The sequence below is a fragment of the Medicago sativa genome, chromosome 8 (assembly GCF_051527215.1).
Source record: "Medicago sativa cultivar Bolivia chromosome 8, Bolivia_mono, whole genome shotgun sequence".
Classification (NCBI taxonomy): domain Eukaryota; kingdom Viridiplantae; phylum Streptophyta; class Magnoliopsida; order Fabales; family Fabaceae; genus Medicago; species Medicago sativa.
In genome coordinates, this window is record NC_140756.1 from 80060475 (window position 1) to 80082790 (window position 22316).

General features: G+C 33.9%; 4 protein-coding genes across 6 annotated transcripts; all 4 read right to left on the reverse strand.

Annotated features, from left to right (window-relative positions):
* Positions 1 to 377: 377 nt before the first annotated feature.
* LOC146902039 (agmatine deiminase-like) lies at positions 378 to 5863 on the reverse strand. Its single transcript, XM_085736018.1, has 11 exons — positions 5793 to 5863; positions 4713 to 4846; positions 4516 to 4629; positions 4319 to 4408; positions 4115 to 4199; positions 3906 to 3961; positions 3741 to 3819; positions 3291 to 3425; positions 2549 to 2781; positions 1288 to 1446; positions 378 to 650 (listed from the first exon to the last, which is right to left on the reverse strand). Exons 2-11 carry the CDS (start codon positions 4800 to 4802, stop codon positions 567 to 569), a joined length of 1125 nt encoding a protein of 374 aa, XP_085592144.1. The 5' UTR covers positions 4803 to 4846; positions 5793 to 5863; the 3' UTR covers positions 378 to 566.
* A 1359-nt stretch (positions 5864 to 7222) lies between these two features.
* On the reverse strand, positions 7223 to 8520 carry LOC146902040 (uncharacterized). The gene is made up of 2 exons (XM_085737100.1): positions 8042 to 8520; positions 7223 to 7904 (listed from the first exon to the last, which is right to left on the reverse strand). Exons 1-2 carry the CDS (start codon positions 8518 to 8520, stop codon positions 7223 to 7225), a joined length of 1161 nt encoding a protein of 386 aa, XP_085593226.1.
* A 417-nt stretch (positions 8521 to 8937) lies between these two features.
* Positions 8938 to 9720, reverse strand: LOC146902041 (glutathione S-transferase T3-like). Its single transcript, XM_085737102.1, has one exon. The coding sequence runs from the start codon at positions 9718 to 9720 to the stop codon at positions 8938 to 8940; it is 783 nt and encodes a 260-aa protein (XP_085593228.1).
* Positions 9721 to 13464: 3744 nt separating this feature from the next.
* Positions 13465 to 21155, reverse strand: LOC146902042 (agmatine deiminase). Of its 3 annotated transcripts, none has more exons than XM_085734260.1 (11): positions 20636 to 21155; positions 18117 to 18252; positions 17930 to 18043; positions 17527 to 17616; positions 17347 to 17431; positions 17144 to 17199; positions 16974 to 17052; positions 16571 to 16705; positions 15450 to 15682; positions 14323 to 14481; positions 13465 to 13806 (listed from the first exon to the last, which is right to left on the reverse strand). In XM_085734260.1, exons 2-11 carry the CDS (start codon positions 18204 to 18206, stop codon positions 13723 to 13725), a joined length of 1125 nt encoding a protein of 374 aa, XP_085590386.1. In that variant the 5' UTR covers positions 18207 to 18252; positions 20636 to 21155; the 3' UTR covers positions 13465 to 13722. The 3 variants fall into 3 exon arrangements, with proteins under 3 accessions (XP_085590386.1, XP_085590385.1, XP_085590384.1); XM_085734259.1 differs by lacking the exon at positions 20636 to 21155 and adding an exon at positions 18367 to 18468; XM_085734258.1 differs by lacking the exon at positions 20636 to 21155 and adding an exon at positions 18362 to 18468.
* Positions 21156 to 22316: the final 1161 nt, after the last annotated feature.

A 22316-nucleotide genomic window follows, 5' to 3' on the forward strand; every position in this document is an offset into this window, starting at 1 on the left:
TTACTATTGTGGATGTATGGACTGAGTGGGAGAATGTTGGTTTTATGTTTCCTCTTGTAACTTGGCAATTGCCAGATCAAAGTTTGGACATCACATCCCATATTTTAACCTTTGTAGCTGACTAACTTTGAAACTTAACAATTGCACAATTAATGTGATGGGCATAGAGATAATTGAGTAGTAAGTGAAGTTTATAACAATTTTCAAGGAAATTTTGAAGACATAGTCAAGTAAATAATAACTGATATTAGGTTACACACAAAACTCTATACTAAATTCTTCCTTGATCCTCAGAGTCCTCCTCCTTTTCTCTCAAAAATCCCAAACAAACTCTTAGTATGTAAGCACTATCCAATCATTCATGAGAATAAGCCATGTTTTCACAATTTAAATATCAATTGTTTTATTTTCAATGGTTTTCCATTTGTTTGCAGACACTTCAATGCAACTATTGTATTTGAATATCAGCGTACTTGCTTAAAAGGAGCGAATCGAGCAATTAGTCGATCATACTAAAAAAATTATCTAATAATAAAATACATATCAGCGTTGTTGAGAGAGTATCTCTAAATGGCTGGTTGTTGCTGAGTGATGCAATGTATATTTCCACCGGACAAAACAATCTCCCTGGAACCTTCAATTCCTACAACCTAGGAACCAGCAAACATTATAAAATGTCATTCAGTATCCAAAACAACTCAAAAATGATACCTAAATGTAACAGTTCATAAACTACTTGTGAAATACTAGAGTAAAGATACAATTTAGTACTATAATATTATTATTTTTTAAGCAAAGGAAAATATAATAAATAAAAAGAAAGTACAAAAAGTTGACGGGGCATAAACCTGACTCAGCAACCATAGATCATCCCTAAACGTAGTACTATAATAAAACTACTACGATGATATATATTTGCCAGTTTTTGTGGAAAACTATTCAATGTCTAATGCACCGGTTATTCAAGATGATTTGGTTGCATAAGAAACAAGGTTTGATTTATAAAGAATCAATGCAAAAATGTATCATGATGATTGATAGCATTAGCTCTAAGCTATCTTTAGAAAAACAACAATAGTTTGAGCCACATATCATCGGCCACAACACAAACCTCATCACTCAGAAATATAACTCATTCAGAAATATTCCTTGATCTCTACTAACTGCAGTGGTTAGTGCAAGCAATACATATTATTGAAAAATTACCATATCGCAGTCAGAACAATTCTTCAACTGAAAAAGAGTAGTTCAACAATCAATTGTTTACAACAACAAAAAATTACTCACTTCATGATGAGGGAAAGCCATAGACAGAACTCGGATAGCTTCATCATCCCACTTTTTATCTCCAAATTGTGGAGCAATGATAGCACCATTTGCAATGTAAAAGTTTACATAGGAAGCAGCAAGCCTAGTACCGGGAAGTCTTGGCTTGGCCTCATCAGCCTGAAAAATACAGAATTAAACCAGAACATCTGACAAAGGTTTATATTGTGTAGTTGCATGAATAACTTATTACTCAGGAACGTAATAAACAGACTATCCACTCTTAACCATACTATGAATCAACCTTGCTCCAAGTTCAACATATAATTTTTGATATAATGAGTTGCAGGATAGTCATTGTTAGAATATCTTTAAAATATACTTGATTGCAACTACTGAAGTATTGGCAATATTTAATTTGTTCTCGCTTTGTTCTTTGAAAGCAGAAATTGAAGCTTGAAATCTCCATCTAAAACCCATGTCTTAATTATAGCTGGCTGCTTATAACTCCATTTCGAAGATTGCACTGCCCAGCATATATTACCCACAGTACATAGGTTCAATATCTAAATAGAATCTAAATTCAACTTCTGATTCCTTTTGCAGTGTGAAAATTTAAATAAGTTGAGAGAAAAATAATGAGAGGATGCACTGAATCTGAGTAGTATATGCAATATATCACTTTCTAGTAATTACTCTTCTTGATATTACATCCTATTGAAAACAAAACTGGCTCATTTATTTATTGATTGGAAATGAAATTCATTAACCTAATTATCAAATTATGTTAGAGATGTAATCACAGGGTTACCACTAGGCCTTTGAGCTTTCCATATAACCAGACTTCATTAAAGACACACTATACCCAATACTTGAAAAACGAAACTATGCAAGACAACCAAAACAAATGTATGGACTCTTCATATGAATCCTTCCATGTGGACACCAAAAAACACTTAGGCCTACCTATATAGTTTTCCATGTGGTATCAAATTCAATGATATATGTTTTACGTCATCGGTACAACCAACAGTTAAACTTGGTATTGATGATTATAGGGCCTGCTGCGATTTGAAAAATTTCAAATCATCTGGCCACAAAGAAAAGAACAACCTCAAATATGCCATACATTTTAAACTTCTACAACTGGTGACCATTCAGTAACAAATATACACTCCGATGGCAATTAGGTTTGTAAAATTACTTCTTTTTTATTATATTTTCAATCATTAAGAAACAAATTTAACTGGAAAAAGAATGATCCAAAAATTTAGATGTTTACCTGAAAAACCCCAGCAGCCTCTTTCTCAGTCATGTATAGTGGACCGGGAACATGGAGCTTAGTAATTTCAAATTTTCTACCATTAGCATCAGTTACACTTGAAAGCAAAGAATATGCTTCTTCAGATCTTTCATACTGAGGATCAGTTTTATCATCAGTCCAAGACAGAATAACCACACCAGGCCTCACAAAACAGCATATGCTATCAATATGACCATTTGTATCATCATCTCCTATATAAAACAACATATTGTACTTCTTAATAACAACATAGGGAATATACAAAAACTAAAAACCCCTTTGAACCTAAAACTTGTATCGCAATTATTCCGGATCGTCTCTTTGGAAGTGTCTTCCAGCTTGGGGAATTCTTTAAACGCATGTAGATTGACACAGTCATTTTCAACATGCAGATAAGTCTATGCTGTTAAAATCACTACTTTGGTTGGAGTACATGTGTGGATATAACAGTAAGATTGTAATGAAGTTAGTAAAACCAACATAAGGATCCTCAAAGAAAAAGCTGTCAAAACATCCTAACAAAATAAAACACTATTAGCTTCCTGTGTCTTTTTGTAGAAAATTAGCTAATGAAAAACGATTCAAGCTAAATTCCATGTTATTGATTCACAGATACTTCCAAAAAACGGTTGAGGCCAAATTCAATGTTATTAATTCCATGTTATTGAGGAAAAATACAATCATTTCATAGGAAGATTCTTAATCTGTCAAGTTTACATACCATATAATCCACGAGGCAACCATACAACCTTCTTGACTCCAAGATATGCCTTGAGTTCGTCCTCTATTTGGCTCTTACTCAAATGTGGATTCCTGTTCTTGTTCAATAGACACTCTTCGGTGGTAATACATGTTCCTGAAGGAAGAAAAGACTGCTGAAGTAAAATAGCAAAACATAGATATTTCAAAAGCAATTTGGTAAGGAGAATGGAGATCCACGTTTAGACTGGTAAATCTGAGTATATATGATCTGATTTCAGGATGGATTGAAATGAAGGCAACAGAGCACAACAATTCATAAATATAACAAATCCAAAACAATCCTGCCTAACTGCCACTTATCCTTGTTCATAAATATATCGGCACTGAACCTACATTTAGGTGGACAGTGATGTTTAATCATAAGAGCTGGATAACTATCATGCTGGAAAATCACTGCATTAACTCTTACCTTCTCCATCCACATGGATTCTTCCACCTTCAAGCACCATAGATTGCGGAAATCTAGGAATCCTCTCAACTTCCAAAATCTAGAAAACATATGGTGGTAATATCAAAACTAGTAAGTCATTACCACAGCAAGAACAGAAATAATGAATGACATAACCAGCCTAACCTTCTTTTTAACAAGGGCATCGAGACTCCAATCACTGTAACATCCATCTTCTAAACCTAAACATTGTATAAAAGTCCATCAGTTGAAGAACCAACAACCAGTCCAAGACCCAGTAATCAATTCAATGGATCACATTGGTTTTTTTGTTTAATCAATCCTCAAATTACACATCCTAATAGATATGAATGTAAAATTGTTGCTGTGCTTACCTCCCCAACTATTAAAAGTCCAGTCGATTCCGGCAATCCTATGCTCCACATCATCAGATTTCGACGTTTCTCTCCTCACCACAAACTGTTAAACAAAACAAGCAATAACAAAAAAAAAGAAGAGAAAACCATATGAACAATAAAAAAAAAACACAATCTACAATGCATGTTTATAAATCCAAACTACTGACCAGAAAAACTCACAGTAGGTCCCATGTCACGAAACCAAGAATCATTGGCGCTGATCTCGACAATTCTAACATTATCTGGAAGCTGACTCCGTGCATTCTCCCACTGATATCATAAACCCAACCAAATCACATAATCAGAACAAATTCTCATAGATCAATATAAATAAATAACCAATAACAATTAGTAAAAACTTAACAAGTTTAACTTACCTGAGAGGAACTAGCACAAACGGTTACTCTCTCGAATCTGGAGATCGCAGCCGCCACCCTGGCAAAAACACGTTGAGCATGAACGGCATTGTCACGCCAATTATCAGCGCGTTCCTGTCCCGCAACAACAGCAAGGACAAAGGTTAATTTCCATAACAACATCAGAAGAAGAGAATAGTACTATGGAGTATACTCACAAGCCAACCCATCCAACACTGAGAGTGAGGTTCCCATTCTGCTGGCATGTGGAAGCCATGAGATGAAGGCGTGTCTTGAAGATTCATCATGCCAATATTCTCGGTTCAGTTTTCTCTCTCGAGTGAGGTCTGGACTGTGATGCTACTAATAATTAAGGCAAAATTACATAAATAGTCCCTTAACTTATTTTCAGGTAACATTTTAGTCCTTTATCTTTTATTTTTCCCATTTTCATCCTTTATCTTTTTAAAATTTATCACCGTTACCCTTCTGTTACTCATCTGTTAAAAAAAACCACACAATTTAGATTATCCTTTTATCTTATTATTTTCCTTTTTTCTAATTAGCCTTTAACCCTTTCTTATCACCCTTTTCTAGCTATCCTTTAACCCAGAAACGTAGAAGGAAGAAGAAAAGAAGAAGGAGGAAGTAGCATATGCTGTGATTCAATTTGCAAGACTGATTTGTGATTCTGAAATAGAAGAGGGAAACCCAGAAACGCAATGCTACAGTAAAACACGATTTGATTCTGTTCTGATTCGATTCTGCTTTGTTTTGACACAATAATGTTGATTTGATTTTCGATTCAGTTTTAAAGAGGATGATTCAATATCGTAACTGTTCGCACGACATGATGCATCCTACAGAAACATTCTCGTTGAAGGCGAGGTCACTGAAGAAACCATAAAATAACTTTGTGTGTGAGGATGTCATAGATTCCAAGGATTGATTTGTATGGTTCCTGTGCTCCTATGTAACATTGGAGAAGATGAAGTTAACGTGAGATTTATTTTTTTTTAACGGAATGGGCAACGGATTCTAGTTAAAGGGTAATAGTGAAACATTTTAAAAACATAAAGGACGAAAATGGGAAAAAAAATAAGATAAAGGACGAAAACGTTACCTAAAAATAAGTTGTGGGACTATTTGTGTAATTTTGCCAATAATTAACTTATAATGCATGAATTAATTTTTGTAGTCGTACTGCAAACAACTCTTCTCTATTTCTAATATATATATAATATTGTGTAATGCAAGTGACGAAAAGAAATAAAGTTGAAATGAAAATGAAAACTTACATTCCACAACAAGGAGAGGAGTAGAGAAGAAGAGAAACAGTTGACTTGTTTTAGTTTTAGAGGAGAGAATTAATGGATCCGAATCAGCTATTTTAATTTTAAAACGGAAAAAACGGTGCTGTGTGTAAAGTAGTTTGGTGAATCTCGTGCTTCAAGTTAAGCCACGTGTCTGACTCCTTTTTTTTTTCTCTAAGAAGTACACTATCTTTGCCCGCCAAAAAAATAACAGTGGGGGTGACTGGTGAGTTGTTACCGGCGAGGCACCAACATACATGAAAGGAGAAGATGCTTTTTTTTATTTTGAGTTGTTTTTTTAATCTAAAAAAGGACAAATTTTTATTTAATTTACTCATCAATAAATGGTAAATAGAGTTGTCACTTTGAGCATAACGTTAGAGACGGTTGTACGATGTTCGAACCCCTGATTTCCACTTATTTAGCATAAGGAAGAATTTATAATTACTAGGCTACTTGACCAAAATAAACGTGGGTAGAGTTATTTATGTTGAGTTGACGTCAATCAAAATTATTTATTTGTCTTCTTCATTATTTATGTTATATCTATAACATCGTTATTTGAGTGGTTTCACTCCGTTGTTACGATGATATGTACTTCGAATTTTCTGCCTCTATCAACCACGATGATGTCGGCAACCACACTGTTAGTTGGAAATTTTTTTGAGTGATCAGTTTCTCACACATGCAATATTCAACTAAGCTTCATCGCTCTATCATAGAAAAATATGTTGGCATCAAATCATGCAACCCCTCTGACCTTTATAGCTAAATCGATTTTTGAAATAGTCGTTGTCTCCTCTCTTTTCTTTTTCTTTTTTATAAAAAAAAACAGTTTGAACCGAACCTAATGTAGACTAGGTTGTAGGTCCCTAGTAACCGATCTGACCTATTTTCAATTATAATGATTACCTATTTAAAGGGACACGATTGAGCGAGGTTCCATTTTATCAACTTTTACAATAACAACTCGGGTTAGCAAGAAAACTTGGAGTTTGGTGTCTGCTCTTAGACCATGTCCAATGGCAAAAAATATTCAATAACCTTCAACACCCACTTTTTCAATTCCCAACACTCCACATCATTTTCTCTCTCTTAATTCAACACCCATTCAATTTTTACCACTCCAATAGTTTTCATTCAACACCCTACCGCACCACTTTTTATTTCTTATTCTTATTTAATTTTTGTTTTTATAATTGCATAAAATTATAATTATCAATTATAATTAAATTAAAATAATACAAATAATTTTTTTAAAAAAACAATATTTTTTTAAATAATTTATTTTTATTTTCTTAACTTAAAATGCAATACAACAAACTAAGCACGCGACACACGATTAGCTTAAAATGCAAGACAACAAACAAGCATACAACACACACGTAATTTATTTAGTACGATACAAATGATCTTCAAACTCGAAACATTCCAAACTTTGTCCATATGTGCTTCACTAGATCTGCCTGCAATGCGTGGTGAACATTTGGATCACGCAACTCGGATCTAGCACGCACATGATTTGCAAAAGTGGGTAACACCTCGGTCGAGTATGGTTGCGGTGTACTAGATCCACTTCCCTCAGATTGCTCAAAATCGCTCCAACGTTGAGCATATGTATCTCGTTCATCCTCAACAATCATATTGTGTAATATGATGCATGACCTCATAATGATACCCAAATCGGCTATGTCCCACAAGCGAGCTGGTTCACGGATGATTTTAAATCGAGCTTGAAGCACTCCAAAAGCACGTTCGATGTCCTTCCGACATCCCTCTTGATGTTTTGCAAATAACTTATCGGGTTCACTTTGAGGAAGTCTAATTGATTTGACGAAAGTTGAATAAGAAGGGTAGATACCATCAGCTAGATAGTATGTCATATTATAGGGACGTTGATTCACGAAGAAATTCACCCTTGGAGTCTTTCCCTGTTCCACATCATCAAACACTGGTGACCGGTCTAGAACGTTTATATCGTTCAACGTTCCCGGACATCCAAAAAAGGCATGCCAGATCCATAGATCATGAGATGCAACTGCTTCAAGAATAACTGTGGTGGTTCCCTTATCCCCCCGGTAAATTGACCTTCCCATGCTTTAGGACAATTTTTCCACTCCCAGTGCATGCAGTCAATACTCCCGATCATCCCTGGGAACCCCCGCATTTCACTAACATGTAATATTCTTTGCAGGTCATCTTGGGTCGGTGCTCTCAAGTACACTTGCTCATACAGTCGTATGATTCCTTTGCAGAATCTAAGCAAGCACTCCAATGTTGTACTACTTCCTATTTTGATGTATTCATCGACCGCATCTGCTGCCACACCATATGCTAACATTCGCATTGCTGTGGTACATTTTGCTAATGGTGATATACCTTCTTTGTTGGTGGCATCAACTCGCTGGGTGAAGTAGTTATCACTACTTGAAAGGTCTCCAACGATTCGAAGGAAAACGTGTTTTTGCATCCGGAACCGACGACGAAACATTGCATCGTCATATCTAGGCTCATTGGCAAAGTAGTCGTCAATGAGTCTTTGGTTAGCTGCTGCATGATCTCTATTTAAATATTTGTTTTTACGAGATCCACTACCTGATCCACTACCTTCCTCTAGTTTTTTTCGACGCTGAATAATTCGGTTGACGATATAAGTGTCTTCAGCATCACGTTTTTGGAAGTAGGCTTTCATATCAAAACCAAAAGGATCCATTGATGGTGTTTGGAAGTAGATATGAATGCAATTTGAGAAAGGAAATAGTTTAAACAATATTCAAGTGGCAATACCAAGTAGATATGAATGCTATTCAAGTCCCTATATATAAGCAAATAGTTGAAGCACGGGGAGTGAAAAAAGTATGCATAGTAAAGTAATACCATGGGCTGTGAAAAAACTAGTGAGGAATACCATGTGCTGTGAAATTAAAGTTTGTGAAAAAAGTCACGGGACAAATATTATGCATAATTATTAAAGCAACATTGAGGACTAGACAACACTGACAATTATTTAAAGCAACATTGAGGACTAGACAACACTGACAATTATTTAAAGTAAACATTGGGGACTAGACAACACTGATAATTTTGACCGAATACAAACAAATATTAGTGAAATTAATTTCCAAACAGCTCACGCTCCAAGTTTTCCACCATTTTTTTTTCTGTCATCGAGATGCTCTTGGGAAGTTAACTTTATGTACATGTCCATTTTCTTCAATTTGTTTTTCTCTTGTTGCACTGCGGTGTACTTTTCCATTTTTTCGGTGTACTCTTTAAAGTGTTCCATCTCTTGCACCTTCATTTCTTTGAATTGAACCCACTCCTGTTCCACCTCCTCCAAGCCAGCGTCCTTGCTTTTCTTTTTTCCTTTTCCTTTTTTTTTAGCTGCCTCCCTACCCATTGGACGAGCACTAGATCCTACAGAGTCATCGTGAGATCTCTTAGATCCACTACTTCCTGAGCCAACACTTCCTCCCACTTGACTGCCATAACGAGGTTGATCACGGAGAGCGCGCCATTCTTCCTTTAAAGTAAATTGAACATTCTTCCCACCTGCATATATTTCTTGGGCTTTTGCCAACACATCATCTTCCGACCAACCGCTTGCTTGCTGACGCTTAGCGGTATCATAAGCACCAACCCATTTATGTATTAATTTGCTCATATAATTAAAACGGTTTCGGCATGCAATGACATCGCGTGGAGAATCGAATGAGCAATGGTCATTACAATACTCAGCAATTTTACCCCAATATGATTCACTTGTCTGGTTTCTCCCGACAACACTGCATGTTCCATATTTTATCCACCCACTAATTAACACCAAATTTTGTTCAGTGTTCCATGCTGGTTGCTGGTTTTTCTTGCTCTTAGGAGTTGTATCCTCTGGAGTGACTTCATTAGCTATTGTCATTGTTGAGGCAAAATCCCTAATTAATTTTAAAGATAATAAACTTTAAATGATTAAAGGATTAAATGGACTTTGATTAATTCCTTGGTATTTAACTTGTGCTCTTGAGTGTTTTACTAAGACAGGAACATGTTTAAATCATACCAAATCAAAGGACATTTAAACTCATGAACTAAATCTGAGTTCAGAAAGTTAGTTCAGAAGGTTGTTCAGAATGTTGATCAGAAAGCTGAACGTTCTGATGGAAACCCAGAAGGGTGTTCATAAGCAAACCCAGGTTCATCAAGAACGTGAAGAACATGCTAGTACATTTGACATAAATGAAAGGTCCAGAAAAGTACATTTGCATGGGCCTATCAACAAATAAAGGCATGAACAAGGAATCATGTGAAAAGGATCTTTAATGTTCATCCAAGACTATGAACATTAAAGTACTAGGAATATTCCAATGTGAATTTAATCCTAGATGTTGCATTCACTGCACTTCAGTTATGTCCTTACTATTAGGATTGATTACATTAAAAGCTAGTCTTACAAATCATCCTAAAGTAAGCACAAATGGAACATTCTGATGGTCAGAATGTTCATGTTTGCGCATGCTTCAGCCAATGAACAGTGTAGTTGGTGAAAAGTTAGCAAGCAAAGCAAAAGAGATCTTACATCAGAGATAACCTGACCTCTGAGCTGTAAACAAGCAGATTTCTTTGAAGCATGAGCCTGAAGTTGCAGATCCACTGCTCTCTCTCTCCTGCACAAAGTCCAAGACAGATTTGGTGTACTTTATCCCACCTTTTCCAGCAAAACTGGATGCATATGGAAAGGCTACTTTTTGGAGGATAAAACTCATACAAATCTCATACCACGTGCTGGGCAAGCCCAGATATTCATCCAACATTCATCCATGATGAACCCAGATGAAGAACATCATGAATATCCAACATTCTGATGAAGAACACAGCAACATTCTGATGTTCATCCTGGGAACTCAACAACATTCTGATGGTCAGAATGTTCACCCAGATTTTCAAGTAAAAGCTTGTGGGGCCCAGGACACGTGGCATAACACCATTGGTCACCTTACAACGGCTATATGAGCCCAAAAACTCTATAAATAGAGATCAAAGGCTCAGCATTACTTGCACCATTGCAAAGCATACAAGAAAACAACTTAATTTGTTTGAAGCTCTTGCAATTCAATTGATCATCACTGAAGGCTTTCTTCTTACCTTCTTTATAGTGTACATCAATTTTCTTTCTCCCTCTTTGTTATCTTATTCACAGATAACTTCTTCCTTCCTCTCTTCTTCTGTTTGTCTGATTCACATTCAAACTTTCACACAAATTGTAACAAAGTCTCATCTAGCTTTAGGGGTTCTAAAGTGTTAGCTTGAGCAAGAATTGTAAAAGTCTAAGTGGGTTACTTAGCAACAAGGTGCAAGCCTGCTGAGGCTTAGAGAATACAGGTTGTAAGTGTTCAGGTGAACACAATTTGTAAGGTGCAGGAGTTGAGAAGTTATCTCAAGCATCATAGTGGAAAACTCTCACAAGATTGTGAGGAGAGGACTAGCCCACATTGGGTGAACCTCTATAAATCTTTGTGTGTTCTTTCTTTCTTCCTTATACTCTTTAATTTCAGTATACACAACACACACCAACACATTTACTTCATTAATCAGTTTCTGTGTATGAACTTCAGAACGTTCTGAGTTCAGAAAGTTAACTTAACCATTCCAAGAATTTTCTTGAGAATTATTTTTAAGTTACAGGTTATTTTTAAAGGGTCACAATTCAAACCCCCCTTTCTTGTGACTATTTTATCTACTTCAGTCATTCCATCACGATTTATTTGTGATGAAAATTCAGGATATTCACCAACACTCTGAAAACTTTCATTCATCATTGGCATATAACCGTTAAATGGGGGTGTTTGAGATGAATATCCCATCATAGATCTAGAATATGGATGAAAGTTGTTTGGAACAGAGGATGTGTGATTGAAATTTGAGGCATAACCAAAATTAGGCATGTTTTGAGGATTTTGGTTGGGAAATTGATTTGGGTTTTGAGGATGTTGGTTGGAAAATTGATTTGGGTGTTGATAATTGTTGGGATTTTGATAGCTAAATGGGTAATTAGAAGAATTTTGGGTGTTGAATTGATTGTTATTGAGATCCATGTTACTAATCAAAGACTAAAACTTCAAAAGAAATGCTAATAATAAGATTAAGAGAGTGAAAAACTTGATTTTTTTTCTGTGTCCAAATCAAATGATCCAAGTCTCTATTTATAGAGAAAAAAAAATCACGAATTTTGGTAAAAAAATAAAAAAATTATTTGCAATGAAATAATTGAGTCCAAATTATTAAGAAGATAAAAATCCAGGCAGCCAACCAGATAACACCACGTGTCACAGCTTTATTCAAAAGCTTCTTCTCTCTCCGCATTTGCAGCGTCCCACGCGCCCTGTCGGTGCGTGTGTTACACGCGCTTGCCTGGACCAACAGAAACGCGTCGCGTGGCAATCCGGTGCAGGCTTCAACTTATTGAATGGCTTCATCACTTCCCTCCTCCATCTCATCTTCAATACCCTCTTCTCCAATCATTCAACAACTCTAAATACCCTTTCAATACCCCCATTGGACTTGGTCTTATGTGTTCTATTTCAAAATTATACAAACTACAGTAGAAACTCTTTAATTTAATACTCGGTAAATTAATAAACTCTCTAAAATAATAAATTTGTCCAGTCCCGACTTGGGCCAATGTAAAAAATTGAAAAACTCGATAAAATAATAAGATAATAATTTTTCGGGAGATCCTTTATAATTTTCGGTCCCAAGAAAATCATAAATTAATAATTCATAGAAACTCAAAAAAAATATATTAAGAATACATTGAACACATTTGTTCCTCTTGTTTACATTTACTGTACTTCAAAAGTCATTATTGATTTCCAATGCATATGAACACAGTAGTTACTAATTTACGTTGAGTCCCAACGTTCGCTGCAACGTAATTCTAAGAGGCATAGACTAATTTGCCTTTTTGTTTGGTATGTACAGTATAATTACTTAAAAACTCTTTAAATTAATAATTATTAATTTATCGATAAATTAATAACTCTTTAAATTAATAAATTTCTCCGGTCCTGACATTATTAATTTATAGAGTTTTAACTGTATTATTCCTTTTAGTTGAAATCAACTTTGGCAATTTTGGTCATGCCTGAATATATAGCAACTATACCAATTTACTACTTCATAGTTAGTTAAGGGTGTGTTCTGATGAAGGATTTTAAAGAGAAACTTACTTTTCTCTTTTAAATTACGGATAGTATATTTTTTAAAATCAATTAAATGTGATCAAAATATTATATGATTATTTATCATACTATTCTTTGAATGTTTTTTTAAAAATAACAAATATATATTTTAAAATGTAGACTTAGCCTTCAAAAAATCCTCCCCACCAAAACTCCCGCCCAAACAAACCATAATGTTCTCAACTATGTGCTGTTATCCTCCCCACCAAAACTCCCTCCCAAACAAACCATAATGTTCTCAACTATGTGCTCTTATTAGTCTTCAAAATTGTTGATTGCTAGTTTTTGTACTGATGCCTTTTTTTGCTGTACACTTTACAATACTCTCATTCCATTGGAGAAAGAAACCCTCACTTCAACATATAACTCATCCTTTGGTTATCGACTTCTGAATAAATTTAACTTCACATTGTCAAAAAAACCAATCACTAAATCACTGATTTTTTATATTTTAATGCTACACTTCATTTTTTTTTTTACACATGTTAGCATTCTTAAATTGTTGTCTTTCTTGTAATTCCAACAAGTATTACAATATTTAATACCACAATGTGCGTCGAAACACGACTTGCACGGGTGTCCAACTAGTTGCATTTGAAAATCAGAGCGAACCAAGCAATTAATCAATCATTCTAATAAAATGATCCAATAAAATACATATCAAAGTTGTTGAGAGAATATTTCTAAATGGCTGGTTGTTGCTGAGTGATGCAATGTATATTTCCACCTGACAAAACAATCTCCCTGGAACCTTCAATTCCCACAACCTAGGAATCAACAAACATTATAAAATGTCATTCAGTATCCAAAACAACTCAAAAGTGATACCTAAATGTTACAGTTCATAAACAAATTGTAAAATACTAGAGTAAAGATACAATTTAGTAGTACTATAATGAAACTACTGGATTGGGACATTTGCGAGTTTGTGGAAAACAATACAATGTCTAATGCATCTCTTATTCATGATGATTTGGTTGGATGAGAACATGGTTTGTTTTATAAAGAATCAATATGAGAACAATGAAGATTGATAGCATTAGCTCTAAGCTATATTTAGAACAAACAGCAGTAGTTTGAGCCACAGATCTTCGGCCACAAACTTCATCACTTGGAAATATAACTCATTCAGAAATACTCTTTCATCCACATAACTGCAGTAGTTAGTGCAAACAATACGTGTTTTTGAAAGATTACGATATCATAGAACATTTCTTCAACTCAAAAAGAGTATTTCGACAATCAATTATTTACACCAAAATAAATAAATTAAAAATACTCACTTCATGATGAGGGAAGGTCTTAGACAGAATTCGGATAGCTTCATCATCCCACTTTTTATCTCCAAATTGTGGAGCAATGATAGCACCATTTGCAATGTAAAAGTTTACATAGGAAGCAGCAAGTCTAGTACCAGGAAGCCTTGGCTTGGCTCCATCATCCTGAAAAATATAGAATTACACCAGAACATCCAGTAGAGGTTTATATTGTGTAGTTGCACGAATAACTTATCACTCAGAAATGTAATAAACAGTGATATTCATTCTTAACCATACCAGGTATCAATCAATCTTGCTACTAGTTCAGCATATAATTTTTCATATAATGAGTTGCAGGATAGTCTCATCATTAGGATATTTTATTACAACTACTGAATGTTTTGTTCTTAATTAACCGACTGCTAACTACCAGCATTCCAAAGATTGCATGCCCAATATCTAAATCTAATTTATGATTCCTTTTACAGTGTTCAATTTAAATTAGCTGAGAGCAAAACAATGAGAGGAAGCATTGAATCTGAGTAGTAAATGCAATAGGTCGTTTTCTAGTAATTAGCTCTTCTTGATATTACATCCTATCCTATTGGAAACAAAACTGGCTTGACTGCAATTGAAATTCTTAACCTAATTATCAAATTATTGTAGAGATGCAATCATAGGGTTACCACTGGGCCTTTGAGGTTACCATTTAACCAGACACCAGAGACTCCATTAAAGAAACACTACATCCAATACTTGAAAAATGCAACTATGCAAGCCAACCAAAAACAAATATTCAGTCTCTTCATCTGAATCCTTCAAAGTGGACAGCAAAAATTCTTAGGTCTATATAGTTTTCCATGTGGTATCCCGTCCAATGATATGTGTTTCGCGACATCTTTACAACCAATGCTTAAACTTCGTTTTAACCAATATAAGGCCTATCATTTGAAAGCATCAAATCATCTGGCCACAGAAAAGAAAACCGCGAACATGACATCTTAAACTTCAACTGATGACCATACAGAAACAAAGATACACTCTGATGGTAATAGGCTTTGCATTTTGAAAATCACTTCATTTATTATATTTTCAATCATTAAGAGTTAAATATAACTGGAAAAAGAAAGAAACACAATTTGGATGTTTACCTGAAAAACCCCAGCAGCCTCTTTCTCAGTCATGTATAATGGACCGGGAACATGGAGTTTGATCACTTCAAATTTTCTACCATTAGCATCAGTTATACTTGAAAACAAAGAATATGCTTCTTCAGATCTTTCATACTGAGGATCAGTTTTATCATCAGTCCAAGACAGAAGAACCACACCAGGCCTCACAAAACAGCACATGTTATCAACATGACCATTTGTATCATCATCTCCTGTATAAAACAACATACTTCTTAATAACAACATAGGCAATATATAGAAACTTAATACCTTTTGAACCTAAATCGTGTATCCCATTTATTAGAGTGTCTCTGTGGAAGTGTCTAATAAATATCCCAGCTTGGGAACTTCTTTGAATGTGTGGAGATTAACACAGTCATTTTCAACTATGCACATAGATCTTTGCTATTAAAATCTGCTACTTTGATTTTGATTCGTGTGTGAATAAAGTAGATTGCAATGAAGTAAGCAACATCGACATAAAGATCCTCAAAGAAAAAGTTGTAAGAACTAAGAACATCTTAACAAAATAAAACCACTACCAACTTCCTGATTCAATTTGTAGAATAAAAATACAATTGAGGTCAAATTTCATGTTATTAATACCCAGACTTAGCTATTTTTGAATTAAGATGGAAACAAATGCATCAAGTTTACCATACTTTGTTTCACTCTAAAATGCGGCAAAATACTTCCATTCTGTGATAATCAATATGAACTAATTGAGTAAGATCTGGAACCTCATAAGTACATGGTGATAGCATAGTCAAAACCACATAAGTTATTCTCTTGCCAGAGTGGATTCAACACAAGAACAGACAGGTTTCACTCATCATACTTGATGACAATAAGTATTTACCATGAACTGGTTGAGCAACTTGTTATATAGCTGCATCTGCAATGGTTCATTACTCCATTGGTTTTATGTTGACTTCGGATTTTTTTATATATAATTAGAGTTCTTGCCCAAAAAAAAAAAAAATCTATAAAATCATGATAAATGGTCATTATTTTTAGTATATTGTATTAAATCTCCTGAGCAATAATATCAATTCATAGGGAGATTCTTAATCTAAAAGATCAGTATCAAGTTTACATACCATATAATCCATGAGGCAACCATATAACCTTCCTAACTCCAAGATATGCCTTAAGTTCATCCTCTATTTGGCTCTTACTCAAATGTGGGTTCCTGTTCTTGTTCAATAGACACTCTTCGGTGGTAATACATGTTCCTGAAGGAAGGAAAAATTGCTAAAGTAAACAGAAAAACAGACATTTCAAAAGCAATTCAGTAAGGATATCTAAGTTTCAAGCGGTACATCTACATGTTCCTGAAGACAAAAGAGTAGACGGCACTCGTGAATATAACAAATACAAAATAATCTTGCCTAATTGCCACTAATCCTCATTCATGAAAAAATTACATTTAGGTGGACAGTGATGTTTAATCACAAGAGCTGGATAACTAGCATGCCAATAAATCACTGCATTAACTCTCACCTTCTCCATCTACATGGATGCTTCCGCCTTCAAGCACCATAGAATGGGAAAATCTAGGAATCCTCTCAACATCCAAAATCTACCAAACATGTATTGGTAGTGTCAAAATCAGTAAGTGATTACCACAGCTAGAACGTGAATAAATAAATTACATATTTAACCAACCTAACCTTCTTTTTAACAAGGCTGTCGAGACTCCAATCACAGTAACATCCATCTTCTAAACCTAAACATTTTATAAAACTCAATTAGTAGAAGAACCAACAACCAAGACATAATAATCAATTCAATGAATCACATTGGTTTTTTCCATTAATTAGTCTTCAAATTGAACTTCTTAAAATATCTGAATATAAAAACACTTTATGCTCACCTCCCCAACTATTGAAAGTCCAGTCAATTCCCGCAATCCTATGCTCCGCATCATCGGATTTCAATGTTTCTCTCCTCACTACAAACTGTTAAACAAAACAAACAACAACAAAAAAACACAATCAACAATGCATGCTTATAAATTCAAAGAATTGCCCTGAAAATGGTCAGAAAAACTCACAGTGGGTCCAATGTCACGAAACCAAGAATCGTTGGAGCTAATCTCAACGACTCTAACATGATCCGGTAGCTGATTCCGGGCATTCTCCCACTAAAATCATGAACCGAACCAAACCAAAGCACATAATTAGAAACAAATTATCAGAACGTAATAGGCAAATTCTAATATGGGGCCATGGACCAATGCTTGAAAATGTTCAAGACTAATGACAACAGATTTCGTCTCTCAGAAGTAGAGGTCTAATCATTTTCACGGTTGAGACAGGTTTAATTTTAATTATAAAGTCGGAAAATAAATATGTAACTCGCAATCAACAAGTCACCATCGTTATAATTTCTGATTTATAAGTATTGGGCCGGGTCCACAATTTATAACAATTAAAATGGCAACAAGTTTAACCAACCTGAGCTGAACTAGCACAAACGGTGACTTTCTCGAATCTAGAGATTGCAGCCGCCACTCTGGCAAACACAAGTTGAGCATGAACGGCACCGTCACGCCAATTATCGGCGCGTTCCTGTCACACAATAACATCAAGCTTAATCATCATAACATGGAGTATGTGTGAAGTAGTAAATAAAAATACTTACGGGCCAACCCATCCAACACTGAGAGTGAGGTTCCCATTCTGCAGGCATGTGAAAGCCATGAAAAGAAGGCGTGTTTTCTAGATGCATCATGCAATATTCTCACTCTCTGATTTTGCTCTGTTCTTCGCAATCGTTTCTGTTTCATTGAGGGAAAATAATGAAGATGGTGTAAATAAATAAACAAACATGTAATATGCATGAGTTTGTTTAATTAAGAAGATTGAATGAAAATAAAATAAAATTACATAACAGAATGAATGATTATGGACAACGGCGACAACAAAGGATTTTAGGTTCCGTCTCGCGTCCTACTTTTACTCATCTGTTTTGATTTTTCTTCGCCAAATAAAATAATACTTGTCCTTGACCAAAAAATAAATAAATAAAGCTTGTCCACGTGGCGTGATCTAAGTGGTCTGACTTCTCTATCTAACGGTGGAAGAAAAGCGAAAGGCATTAAAGTGAGTTGAGATTCCATGTCCCTTGAATTATGGGGGGTCCCGTGTACTTGCCTACTTGCTCTTCCTAGATTCGATTCGATTCTATTCGTCTACGTTCATGTGGTTGTGGACTGACAGTCTACTTTCACAAAGGAATCTTGTAAAAAAAATAAAATAAATTAAACCATTAAATTGGTCTATGTCATTTTAAGTCATTCTCAAATTAATCTTCGACTTTATTAATATTGATTTAACTGCAGTTTTGACTCCTTAAGTATTAAAAAGTTGCGATTTTGGTCATCTAACAAAAATAATAACAAACGAGCCCTCTAAATTTAGCACATGTGGACGCTACGAGTGTAATTTGGAATTTAAAAATAAATAAAAACGACACATCTGTAATGCTTTAATTAAAAAAAAAACTCCTTTTAATTATTTGGCTAAAATATGGTTTTGGTCCCTGCAAAATAGGTCAGTTTTGGTTTTAGTCCCTGCAAAATATTTTTATAGCTTTTGGTCCCTGCAAAAATAGGTCAGTTTTGGTTTTAGTCCCTGCAAATTTTTTTTTATAGCTTTTGGTCCCTGCAAAAATAGGTCAGTTTTGGTTTTAGTCCCTGCAAATTTTTTTTTATAGTTTTTGGTCCCTGCAAAAATATGTCAGTTTTGCTTTTAGTCCCTGCAAATCTTTTATAATTTTTTTTATAGTTTTTTAAAAAAATAAAAAAATTCTGGAAAAATTAAAAATTAATAAAAAATTGAAAAATTCTGGAAAATCGAAAAATTAATAAAAAAATTAAAAAATTCTGGAAAAAGGAAAAATCAATAAAAAAATCTGAAAAAATAATAAAAAATTGAAAAAAATATTAAAAAATTCTGGAAAATTGAAAAATTAATAAAAATGAGAAAAAAAGGAAAAAATTAAAAAAGATTAAAAAATTCTGGAAAAATAAAATTTCGAAAATTTTCTAAAAAAATTAAAATTCTGGAAAAATGAAATTTTAAATTTTATTGAAATTCTGGAAAATAAATTTTAAATTTTCAAAAATAAAAATAAAATTCTGGAAAAATAAAATTTTAATGAAAAATTTTCGAAATTTTTGAAATTTTCATTAGTATTTCTCAAAAAAAATTTGGGAATTTTTGTGTATTTATAAACCGAGAATAAGGGAAAAAATATGTGTATTTATAAACCGAGCTTAGGTTTTTTATGTATTTTTCAAAATTTCGAAATTTTCATTAGTATTTTTTCCGGGAATTTTTGTGTATTTATAAAGCGGGAACTTTTGGGTATTTATAAACCGAGAATAAGGGAAAAAATACACTGAAAAAACCTAAGCTCGACATATATACTAATCAAAATTTCGAAATTTTGAAAAATACATTTTTTCCATAATTTCGAAATTTCGACATATATACTAATCAGAATATTTTTTATTTTCCAAAATTTTTTCACTATTTTTCATTTTATTAGATTATTTTATTTTTTAATCATTTTTTATTTTTATTAATTTTTCCAGAATTTTTTAATATTTTTTTCAATTTTTTTATTGATTTTTCATTTTTCCAGAATGTTTTAATATTTTTTTCAATTTTTGTATTAATTTTTAATTTTTCCAGAATTTTTAATTTTTTAAATTTTTTTTATTAATTTTTCGATTTTCATGAATTTTTTAATATTTTTTCAATTTTTTATTAATTTTTAATTTTTCCAGAATTTTTTACTTTATAAAAAAGATTTGCAGGGACTAAAAGCAAAACTGACATATTTTTGCAGGGACCAAAAACTATAAAAAAAAATTTGCAGGGACTAAAACCAAAACTGACCTATTTTTGCAGGGACCAAAAGCTATAAAATAATTTTGCAGGGACTAAAACCAAAACTGACCTATTTTTGCAGGGACCAAAAGCTATAAAAAAAAATTGCAGGGACTAAAACCAAAACTGGCCTATTTTGCAGGGATCAAAACCATATTTTAGCCTAATTATTTTTCACCCTTTTAAAAAAAAAAAAACAAACTCCTTTAAAAAAAAAAAATACATAAACCTCAATCCTTAATGTGTTAACCAGCCACCTCTTACCTTCACCAATGAAAAGCTTACTTCTTTTGAGACTGGTTAATTCAAAAGCTTACTCCACAGATCAGAAACGACCATATGCCTCTATCTCAAACACAACTAAACCTCTGCAAGTCCATAAAAAACTTTATTGAGTAAAACGTCCACGTCTATGACATGCTAGCCATTGTTATCCATTGCCTCCACCAACAAACACCAGCACAGTCATGAGATCGAAACAAATCCCCCCAAAGAGGCGCACACAGGTTGAAGAATTAGATCGAACATTAGAAATCATGATTTGGGGGTGAAGCAACCTTGAACATTAAAAAACGGAAGAAGAGCGTGAATCAAGGGTTTGAGGGTAAATAGAGGATTTGAGTGTGAATCTGTGGATGAACGTTTTCGTGGCTGAGGCGAGAGCATTTCGTGGCCGTGGGTGAGGAATCTGAATCAATTGAAACTGAGAGTGGGGAGAAATGAGAACAGAGAGAAGAGAAAGAAGGAGTTTTTTGTTTTATTTTTTTTAATTATTATTATTTTTAATTAAAGCATTACTGGCATTTTTATTTATTTTTAAAGAGTTTTTTTTTTTTTGTTTTTTTAATTTTTTAACTAAAGCATTACACATGTGGTATTTTTATTTAGTTTTAAATTGAAAATTACACATGTGACATCCATGTGTGCATTGGCTTCGTTAAAACTGATCTAGGGGCCAAAACTGCAAAAGAGGTTAAACTTAGAGGGCTCGTTTCTTATTGTTTTTGTTAAAGGGCCAAAATCTCAACTTTCTGATACTTAGAGGGTCAAAACTGTAATTAAGCCATTGATATTTTAAGGGGAAATTACACTCACCTCCCTCGAGGTTTCATTGAATGTCACAAACACCCCTTCTAGTTTTAAATTAATCACTTACCTCCCCTAATTAATTTTTCAATTGACAATTACCTCCCTCTTTTGTTTAACGCTGTTTGTTGTCCGTTAAAGTTCATTGGCATGTTCCCACTCGCCTGAGGCTCTCTACATATTTCTTTCTTTCTTTCTTGAATTATTTCTCTCAACTGACTTATTCCTCTTTTCTTCTATAATAGTTGTATCGGTTTCTCTAATATTTCATGTTTTTTCTTGAATTTTGCAGCATCCCTAATTGGGTTTCCCTATTGTTTTCGTTTGGACTTGTCCTTTGTTGAAATAGGTAACATCATAGGAACAAACGGATATTCATACAAAAAAATAACTGGCACACTATTGTTAAGTTTGGTTTCTTATTGTTATTACAGGAACAAATGGATATTCATATCCAAGTTTCGATTATTTCCTCGAATTAGTGGGTTGTTGATTGTTGCAAATGGATGCCATACCACAATTGTTGTCACATCAAACTATTAATAAGTTGCTTCTCCAATATAAAACAATTTGGCCAGTTAATTTGTGTCACAAATGCGCATATAGCAGAAAGCATAAAGAAAGACATAATAATAAAAAAGGAAAGTTGCAGCTCACAAATGGGCAGGATTGACAATGCCATAAAAGCATAGTTACAAAATTGAGAGAGGTTTTGCTGCCTTGGTGAGAAAAACGGAAGCTAGGACATGGTTGAAATTCATAGAACCGAATTGCAAGGGAACATTTCTGTTTTTTCTTTTCCTTCTGAAGTTTATTTGACCAACGGTGTTAACCACAAGGGAGGTGAATGTCTAATTTA

Excerpts from the sequence above, each read along its gene's own strand:
- LOC146902041 (XM_085737102.1), bottom strand. The coding sequence starts at position 9,720 with ATGACAATAGCTAATGAAGTCACTCCAGAGGATACAACTCCTAAGAGC.
- LOC146902042 (XM_085734260.1), bottom strand. The coding sequence starts at position 18,206 with ATGATGCATCTAGAAAACACGCCTTCTTTTCATGGCTTTCACATGCCT. Across the intron at positions 18,044-18,116 it reads AGTGTTGGATGGGTTGGCCC|GAACGCGCCGATAATTGGCG; the intron begins GTAAGTATTTTT and ends ATTGTGTGACAG. Across the intron at positions 17,200-17,346 it reads GACTTTCAATAGTTGGGGAG|GTTTAGAAGATGGATGTTAC; the intron begins GTGAGCATAAAG and ends TAAAATGTTTAG.
- LOC146902039 (XM_085736018.1), bottom strand. The coding sequence starts at position 4,802 with ATGATGAATCTTCAAGACACGCCTTCATCTCATGGCTTCCACATGCCA. Across the intron at positions 4,630-4,712 it reads AGTGTTGGATGGGTTGGCTT|GAACGCGCTGATAATTGGCG; the intron begins GTGAGTATACTC and ends GTTGCGGGACAG. Across the intron at positions 1,447-2,548 it reads AGGCTGCTGGGGTTTTTCAG|GCTGATGAGGCCAAGCCAAG; the intron begins GTAAACATCTAA and ends TGTATTTTTCAG.
- LOC146902040 (XM_085737100.1), bottom strand. The coding sequence starts at position 8,520 with ATGGATCCTTTTGGTTTTGATATGAAAGCCTACTTCCAAAAACGTGAT. Across the intron at positions 7,905-8,041 it reads TGCAAAGGAATCATACGACT|CATGGGAAGGTCAATTTACC; the intron begins GTATGAGCAAGT and ends ATTGTCCTAAAG.